This window comes from Trichomycterus rosablanca, chromosome 9 (assembly GCF_030014385.1).
Source record: "Trichomycterus rosablanca isolate fTriRos1 chromosome 9, fTriRos1.hap1, whole genome shotgun sequence".
Classification (NCBI taxonomy): Eukaryota; Metazoa; Chordata; class Actinopteri; order Siluriformes; family Trichomycteridae; genus Trichomycterus; species Trichomycterus rosablanca.
Window position 1 is genome coordinate 513,701 of NC_085996.1, and position 10,000 is coordinate 523,700.

Genomic DNA, 10,000 nt, shown 5'->3' on the forward strand with positions numbered 1-10,000 from the left:
AACATTTATACACACACATTTACACATATACATATACTTACATACACGTACTCACACACACATACACACACGTACACTCAAACACACACACACACACACACACACACATTAAAACACACACACACACACACACACACACATTAAAACACACACACACACACACACACACACACATTAAAACACACACTCACACACACACACATACCCACACACACACACACATTAGAACACACTGACAAACACTTACACAAACACACATTAGAATACAAACAAATTTACACACAGTCATACACAAACACACACATTGAAACACACACACACACATACACATTAAAACACACACACACACATACACATTAAAACACACACACACACATACACATTAAAACACACACACACACATTGAAACACACACACACTTTACACACAGATCACTATGAATGCTAAGTCATGGCTAATACGCTAACTAAACCAAAATCCTCCAGGTTTATCATGAGGGAGTTTCAGCTTGAGGATCGTGGGGTTAGCCAGGCTCTTTGTGAGGTCTGTCAGTATGGTAACGGCTAGTTTTTCCTATAGGTGTTCCTTTTGCACCTGTTTTAAGGCGTGACTAGACCGCGTTGTGTCTTAGCACCGGTGCCACGCTGCTTTTTTAGCGATGTGCGGAGGACGAGACGGAGCAGAATTAGCGACGGCTAGGAGAAGGTCTCGCTCCGCGCCGTCGGATCCCATCTAACGAGCGCGGCTCGGCCCCTTTGTGTGGGTCGGACAGGTGTCGGCCCGGATGATGAATGACCCGCGCCGGCGAGCGCGTGTGGGCCCTGATAACTATGCTAATGCTCACGCCGGCTCCCGATTGGCGGGTCGGTGGGGTTCATCCGTCATGGCCCTGACAGCGGCGGCGTGCGCTAAACGCTATTTGACCGCCGCTGTCACGTTACGCTGCTAAACGAATACGGAGGGTGATGGATGACCCGGCCGTTCATCACCTCACCCCCCCTCGCTCCGGTAACACAACCCCCCCACGTCAAACCCACCCACACCACCGCCGCCGCCGCCGGCTCGCTGCAAACGAACGAGGAACAAAGAAAGAACCGAAAAGAAGCGGCGACAGAACTGGAACAGAACAGAGAATATATGTACAATATATACGACCAAAGTGAGTCTGTGTGTGGGAATTTGTGCCCGTTCTGTCAAAAGATTGCAGCATTTGTACATGTACAGCTGGGCACTGATTGATCAGTTGGTGTTCCGGTTCATCCCAGAGCTGTTGAGTGTTTCTCCGTACGCTATACGGCTCTCTGTGAGAACCCAGCGCTGACAGGTGATAAAAAGCAGCCGCAGATTCGCTTATTGGACACGTGGTGGAGAAGACGTGTGGAGAAGACGTGGTGGATCTCCACCATGTGGAATCGGATATGACTAAATTGGGAGATAAAGAGAGAAAAGAACACTTTTGTCTACCCGTCTACGTGCTTCACTTTTATTCTCCACATCAATATTTAACACCTGATTTATTATTTATAATATTTTATTTCTCACGTTTTCTCCCAGTTTAGTCGTAGCCGGTTCCTCTTCCTCTGCTGGAGACCCTGATGGTGTACGAGGAGGGTATGTTCTCCTGACACGCCCTCCCTCCGACCCTTATTCCTTATTATTCTTATTCGGTGGATCGGTGCGTGAGGTCGGTCTCACACACGGAGAGTCACGCGCTGATCTCCACGTTCCTCCACTTCTGTACAGGCTGTACTCGGACTGCTAACCAGGGTCCTCACACAGTGCAGAAGACCCCGCCCACGTTTATTCCCGTCTTTTCCCACCCAGCAGACTAGTGGCCAATTTTGTCTGCTGCACCGTCTGCACTGCTGATCGTGACCGCTGGGGGCGCCCAGAGATCAGAATCCCACCGGATTTATTTTTATTACGGTTTATTTTCTTTCTTTATTTAGAATTTTTTATATTTTTATAAAAACACAAACACAGAGAAAGTGAAATTACTCTGAAAAAGAACTTTTATTACAAGAAGGTGTGAAACGTAAATGATCATAAAACATGAAACACATGAAATTAAAATCATCAAATCAAATGAATCACTGATTTAAATTCAGTTTAAGGTTTAAACACCGGGACAGAAAGTTTACATTAAATTCATCTGTACAGCCACAGGTCATCATCCATCATCCAGAAAGTATAGAAACCTCTTCAAAAGCTCCAATAAATAAATTATTAACCAATCGATTTAAATTATTTCATTACAAAAACACCAGAAACAAAAGCTCAGGAGATCAGATCAGATCAGATCACATCAGATCAGATCACATCAGATCACATCAGATGAGGCGTCCTCGTCCTCCTTCTGATTCGATGTGAACGGCGTCCGAACGATCTGCTGCCACGAAGAGCTGCAGGGAGAAAATAAAGATGAACAATATACATATCAGCTAAAGAATCATTTAATGAATCATTTAGTGAATCATCTAACAAATCATCCAACTAATCATCTAATGAATCATCTAATAAAAAACATGAATCATCTAACAAATCACCCAAAGAATCATCCAGCAAATCATTTCATTCATCATTTTATGAATCATCCAACGAGTCATCTAACAAATTATTGAACGAATCACCCAAAAATCATCCATCCAATCTAATGATTTATCCAATGAATCATCGAACGAATCATTCAAAGAATCATCCAGCAAATAATCCGACGAATCATCCAACCGTTTAACAAACAAATCAGCCAATGAATCATCAGATGAATCATTTAACGAATCCTCCAACAAATGATTCAACCAGTTTAAAGCCAGTGGCCCCTAACTGAGGTAGTGATGGGTCAATAGCAGAAAAAGGGTTTAGATCTCATGCCCTACTGATTCTGCTGTAATAATTCATCATTATTTAATAATTACCACAGTTATGAATCCGGTTCCTCGTTCAGCACCGATACCGAATAATCCTGAACCTCTAAACCGAGTCTGTCATCAACCTGAAGCTGCTGAGACGTGGACGACACTGACCACAGTCCAGCCGGCTTTAAATGATCACAGGCTCGTCCTTCATCACACATCAGCCTCTAGGACCATGAAAATGAAGCTCGTTCGACCGTGAACAGAGTCTTCCGATCACTTGTAATTAATGGGAAACGTTTCCTTTAACAGATTCCCTCTGAGTGTTCCTCCTGACCTGGACAGAGAGACGACTGTTCCATGCTCTTACATACAAGAATATTTTATCCTGACAAAACTAAACATTAGCGTTTGATAACTAATACAGTAATCTGGATTTATTAGCCTCCCTCAGACGCGCCCTGTTTTTTTTTCTTAGCAAATTGCGCTCATTAGCGGCGCTCAGTTAGCATATGGTTCTGATAGCGATTAAATCAGGAATCCAGAACCGTCCCTGTGAATAAAACGCCGATGTTAATAAATGTTTTATGCTAATTTAATTATAAACGCGGTCGGGTTCGGCGGTGTGGAAACGCTTCAGTCTGTGTTTAATCCAGACGTAGCCGCGCTAGCGTGCGCGTGTGTGTGCGTGCGCTCATTTCCATATAAAGAGCGCTATTAATCATGCTAAGTTTGGTTAGCAGGCGGCTCATTGGGCGCCGGAGTGTGGGTTAAATAAAACCCGCCGCCGCCGGTGCGTCGTACATCTTCATTAGCGCGGCGACGGACAGATCCGAGACGGAGGAATATCACAGCGACGCTCCCGCTATAAGCGCTAATCAGATTTTCCTGCCAGGAAGCGCAAGCTAGGAAATGGAGGGGAGGAGAAGCGGGAATTCAAGATGGCTGGCGGCTAAATTGTAATATAATCTGAGGCTTCGACGCTGTGAAAAGACGCTAGCAGATAAAACGTCTCGTCTCTGCACTGTAGTGGCTAACAAGACGATTAGCGCACACAGCGCACTTAGCTAAAGCCTGGCAGGGGATGCTAATCATGAGCTAACGGTCAAAGCGATTTGGACAATTTAAATGACTGAAATCAGCTAACGCTGCTAACATAAACACTCTGGTTCAACTAGCTAAAGCTAACTGGTAACCAGCTTCAGCAGCTTCATGTTTTACTGGGACACTGGACATGCTGGTTTTAACTGGTCAGACTGGTTTTAGAGAGGATCAGGTACTGGACATGCTGGTCAGACTGGTTTTAGAGAGGATTTGGTACTGGACATGCTGGTTTTAACTGGTCAGACTGGTTTTAGAGAGGATTTGGTGCTGGACAGGCCACTGGATTCACCCCCCCCCCCCACACACACACACACAAAGGGAACTAGCTACATCTAAGCAGAGAGAGGTAGGTGGAACCAAGTTCCTCACCTGGTTACATGTAGTTCCACTGTCCATCCATCGCCATGTTCATGCCCATTCCTCCCATCGGACCTACAACACAAAACAACCACCCGTTTACTAACATGTTCTCCTATCATGTTCATTTGTGGAACAGTTTGGGGAAGGCCAGTTGAAGGCCAGAAGACCGGAGACGGTTGTAACCACAAGCTTCAGGGTTCAGGATGATGGTGTATATACGTGACGTACCGGGCGGTCGGAGGCTCATGTGCTGCTGTCCGTCCAGCATGAAGCTCCCCATCGTCTGAGGATCGGGACTGAACGGAGTTCCTTGACCCACTACAGTGAACCAGAGGAGAGAGAACTGAGGTTAGCTCACATCAGCACAGACGAGGAACGAGGACGAGGTAGAGGAGTCGAGGTAGAGGCAGCGTACCTGCTCGGTTGGAATGGTCGATCATGGGCTGGACGATTCGTCTGCGAGCGTTAATGAACCTGAAGACGCGACGATAGAGACGGACAGAAGTGGTGTTAGATTAGATCCAGCATCATCAGGTACGTTACGCTCATTCTAATGAGATCCGTGGACCATAAACAACCTCACGATGTCACTTCCTCCAGAAAAACCAGGCAGGAGGACTCCCTCTTCCAGAGGAAAAGACTGGAATCCCAATCCAGCATTTTGCTACTTGTGTCTGAAGGTCCCTGTCTAGACTGGTAACACTCCTGACACTTGAACCCAAGACTCTGGTCTCAGGTGTGGTTTTAATAATACATCCGACCACACTGACCAGCCAGAACATTAGAACCACCATGGCATACACATTTCACCAGATCTCAGGCTGATGGAGGTTCCTCATGGTTCTCGTGTTGAATGCAGCAGATCTGATCATCATAAAGACCTGAGGGACTTTGGTCAGGACCAGATCATTATGACCACCCAAAGTGGTCAGTGGACGTGAGAGATGCTCCATGAAACGTATGATAGTCGAAGGACCTGCTGGTAATGTCCTGGTTCAGAGCTGTTCTGAGTTGATGAAAGGTCAAGAATCACTCACCAGTTGTTGACCTGCAGGATGGTGAGTCCGGTATCCTGAGCCAGCTGCTTCTTCTGCTCTTCTGATGGATATGGATGCTGCAGAGAGAGGAAGGAGGTGGAGTTAGCAAATATACTTTAAATTTGGAGTAACGTTACAGGCACAGCTAGCAAAACTGAGATGCTAATATTTGGCTCCTTGGCGTCAGTATGGATGGGATCTTGGTGGCCTCCTTTCTCCATGTCCACAAGCATTTACTATCTTGGTAATATTGGTAACCTCCAGTCCTCCCTCAGCAGAGATGTTTGGTTAGACCTGTGACGTCCTTCTGTCTGGCCTCCCTGTTGAAGCCCTTGGTCTAAATATCACATCGCTCCCAGACTTCAGTCTTCACAAGGTTCTTCTCAATACACGTGAAGCTCTAAAAGGTCGACCCCTGACCACCTGGTTGAGCTTCTCCATCAGTATGTCCTATCTTGCACCTCAAGATCCTAAACCTAAAGCCTTCTTAATGTTCCAAGGTTTAAACTGACAACTTTGGTGGCTGATCGTTGAGTGTGGTAGCTCCCAAATTGTGAAGTGATGGATCATGCTTCACATTACGGCAGTTTTGGTAGACAGGGCCAGGTCTGTTGTGGAGGAATATACTAGTGAATACTGGTGAGGCTGGTCTTGATGCTTTGGGCCTAAATGATGATGCTGGGAAGAGGGTTAATGAATGGAATTTGACCTCCAAAGACCCCACTGACCCCAGGCAACCAACGTGACCTTCAGTAACCTCTGTAACCTTGGATGAACCCACTTTTTCAGGCCAGAGAATGAGCGCAGATGGCGGGATGTGTGTTCAGGGCTCAGTGCAGGACGCTGGAGCTTCTTCATGTCTTTATAGAGCTTGCTCATGCTGGAACAGGAAAGGGCCTTCCCTAAACTGATACTGAAAAGGATGCATATCATTTTCCGTATTACAATTCCTCTGCTGCTTCTACTACCCCTACGCTGGCCAAGGAGAGCTTCAGTCTAGCACCCTCCTCCTCCGATATGTGTATATTCTCCAGCTGCTTTACCACAGAGAGCCGCACAGTGTGTTTGTTTACCAATAAAACACCAATCAATCATCAATCTGACCAATCAGAGCTCAGAGCTCAGATCTACATTCAGAAGAGATGTGTGAGATAATAAGACAAGATCTTACTGTGAGGTGCTGGAAGAGCCACGCCCGCATGATGTTGGTGGCCACCTTGGGGAAGATGCCTCGTTTCTTCTGTCGCTTCCTATCGGGGTCGTCCTCGTCACCCGTGCTCGGGGACGCCAGGCAGTTCTCCAGGCCGTCTCCTAAAGCAGAGACAGAAGAAGAGACCAAACATCAGTACTAGATCATGAAGATATCTGATGGACCACAGCAGGTTCTTCATGATCTATTTAGCTTCATTTATTGCCTCCATGTGGAAGTTCTCGTCTTAAGTTCTGCTTGGGGATTTGGAACCCATCTCCTCCTTTCTTGTACCATACATGGAGGTACTCTCTGGGTACCCTAACCCTAACCCTAACCCAACTCTACCCCTACCCTAACCCTACCCTAACCCTAACCCAACCCTAAACCAACCCTAACCCTAAACCTAACCCTAACCCTAACCCAACCCTAACCCTGGGCTCCTGGAATTTGTCTATGTACCCATTTTATCAAAACACAATTTGTCAGTAGAGTACAGGATGTGATATTGGACAGGAAGGTCTAGAACTAGGCAGTCAGCATTCCAGTTCATCCCAGTGGTGTTTATTAAGGAAGAAGATCAGGGCGCTGTACAGACCACTGAAGATCCTTCACACCAAAAATCATCAAAGCTTTCTTGACAATTATGGACCTTGTTTGTATGTGGCTGTTGTAGCCTAGTGGTTAAGGTACTGGCACTGGACTAGTAATCATAAGGTTGCTGGTTCAAACCCCACCACTGCCAGTTTGCCAGTGTTGGGCCCTTGAGTGAGGCCCTTATCACCGATCTGCTTTCTACTAAATGCAGTAAATGTAAATGTTTGGATCTTCTTCAAACTGTCAACCACAAAGTTAGAAGTGTGTGGCTGGATACAACGATTGGGAAGGGCGTCCACATACTTTCGACCCTATAGTTGATGTTTTTATGTTAATTTGTACAGTAAATATTATGTTGTTCTGTCTAACAATAGAAGCACCGACATCGCTGGACGGTTCAAGAATCAGAAAAACCTCCAACCCTCTCCGTACCCTGACCATCACCCCCCTCCACCACCCCCCCGTCTCGCCGTACGTCCGGCGTCATTAGCTCGATGTGAACTCTGGGTTTGATTTGCAATAACGAACGTCATATTTTTCATGCTCGACGTAGCGCGATGGAGAACGTTCAGATCCTCCGTCCACGAAGTCCGACTCACCGCTGACCCGATTCGTCTCAGAGCTGCTCCAGCTTCTCCTGAACATCTCTCCAAACTCCACATCCTGAACCTCTCAGATCATCAGAGTTTAAGAGGAACCTGCTCTGAGGGAACTGGGGTTCATTTATTTATGTAATCTGACCAACTGCTTTAATCCTGGTGGGGTTTGAGGTGGGTCCAGCGCCACCCGAAAACACTGCAATGCCCACCTCACCTACACCAAGCAGCCAATCCACCTTCTGGGTGTTTTGGAACCTATGTGAAACCTGGAGCACCGGGAGTTTCCTTGTGTGGCTAACCCACCACCACTGAAGCTCCACTCTATGGTTCACTGCACGGTACCCTAATGCGCTGGTGTTTGTTTCCAGTCGCACAAGGGAACCAGTGAGAATAGAACGAGTCACGTGAGGCTAAGACAGCATTCTCAACCAGACGCTAAGAGCAAATCCGCTATGCTAACTGATTAATAGCACTAGCATCAACAGGATGAATCGGCTTGCAGCTATAACAGACTCCACTCTTCTGCGAAGGCTTTCCACAAGATGACGGTTGGCGTTGGTGCTGATTTCAGTCCATTTAGTTCCCAAAGTGCTGAGTAGGGTTAAGCTCTGTAATCCTTCATATTTTACCCCCTCGTCTTACCTCCTCATGTCCTCTCACCCCCTCATCTTACCTCCTCACCCCTCATCTTACCTCCTCACCCCCTCATCTTACCTCCTCACTCCCTCATCTTACCTCCTCACCCCTCATCTTACCTCCTCACCCCCTCATCTTACCTCCTCACCCCTCATCTTACCTCCTCACCCCCTCATCTTACCTCCTCACCCCTCATCTTACCTCCTCACCCCTCATCTTACCTCCTCACCCCTCATCTTACCTCCTCACCCCCTCATCTTACCTCCTCACCCCTCATCTTACCTCCTCACCCCTCATCTTACCTCCTCACCCCCTCATCTTACCTCCTCACCCCTCATCTTACCTCCTCACCCCCTCATCTTACCTCCTCACCCCTCATCTTACCTCCTCACCCCTCATCTTACCTCCTCACCCCCTCATCTTACCTCCTCACCCCTCATCTTACCTCCTCACCCCTCATCTTACCTCCTCACCCCTCATCTTACCTCCTCACCCCCTCATCTTACCTCCTCACCCCTCATCTTACCTCCTCACCCCTCATCTTACCTCCTCACCCCCTCATCTTACCTCCTCACCCCTCATCTTACCTCCTCACCCCCTCATCTTACCTCCTCACCCCTCATCTTACCTCCTCACTCCCTCATCTTACCTCCTCACCCCTCATCTTACCTCCTCACCCCCTCATCTTACCTCCTCACCCCTCATCTTACCTCCTCACCCCCTCATCTTACCTCCTCACCCCTCATCTTACCTCCTCACTCCCTCATCTTACCTCCTCACCCCTCATCTTACCTCCTCACCCCCTCATCTTACCTCCTCACTCCCTCATCTTACCTCCTCACCCCTCATCTTACCTCCTCACCCCCTCATCTTACCTCCTCACCCCTCATCTTACCTCCTCACCCCTCATCTTACCTCCTCACCCCCTCATCTTACCTCCTCACCCCTCATCTTACCTCCTCACCCCCTCATCTTACCTCCTCACTCCCTCATCTTACCTCCTCACCCCTCATCTTACCTCCTCACCCCCTCATCTTACCTCCTCACCCCTCATCTTACCTCCTCACCCCCTCATCTTACCTCCTCACCCCTCATCTTACCTCCTCACTCCCTCATCTTACCTCCTCACCCCTCATCTTACCTCCTCACCCCTCATCTTACCTCCTCACCCCTCATCTTACCTCCTCACCCCCTCATCTTACCTCCTCACTCCCTCATCTTACCTCCTCACCCCCTCATCTTACCTCCTCACCCCTCATCTTACCTCCTCACCCCCTCATCTTACCTCCTCACCCCCTCATCTTACCTCCTCACCCCTCATCTTACCTCCTCACCCCTCATCTTACCTCCTCACCCCCTCATCTCACCTCCTCACCCCCTCATCTTACCTCCTCACTCCCTCATCTTACCTCCTCACCCCTCATCTTACCTCCTCACTCCCTCATCTTACCTCCTCACCCCCTCATCTTACCTCCTCACCCCTCATCTTACCTCCTCACCCCTCATCTTACCTCCTCACCCCCTCATCTCACCTCCTCACCCCCTCATCTTACCTCCTCACCCCCTCATCTCACCTCCTCACCCCCTCATCTTACCTCCTCACCCCCTCATCTCACCTCCTCACCC

General features: G+C 48.0%; 1 protein-coding gene across 3 annotated transcripts in view; it reads right to left on the reverse strand.

Annotated features, from left to right (window-relative positions):
• Positions 1-2,003: 2,003 nt before the first annotated feature.
• Positions 2,004-10,000, reverse strand: part of meis2b (Meis homeobox 2b) — a 22,221-nt gene continuing 14,224 nt past the window's right edge. For 2 of the 3 annotated variants that reach the window (XM_063002558.1, XM_063002556.1), the window contains exons 8-13: positions 6,525-6,664; positions 5,354-5,430; positions 4,732-4,790; positions 4,545-4,634; positions 4,326-4,388; positions 2,004-2,402 (exon numbers count right to left, since the gene is read on the reverse strand). In XM_063002558.1, coding sequence (XP_062858628.1) covers positions 4,330-4,388; positions 4,545-4,634; positions 4,732-4,790; positions 5,354-5,430; positions 6,525-6,664 — 425 coding nt within the window. In that variant the 3' untranslated portion in view covers positions 2,004-2,402; positions 4,326-4,329. Of the gene's footprint in view, positions 2,403-3,063; positions 3,190-4,325; positions 4,389-4,544; positions 4,635-4,731; positions 4,791-5,353; positions 5,431-6,524; positions 6,665-10,000 lie in introns of those variants that run through there. The other variant, XM_063002557.1, reaches the window with a different exon arrangement.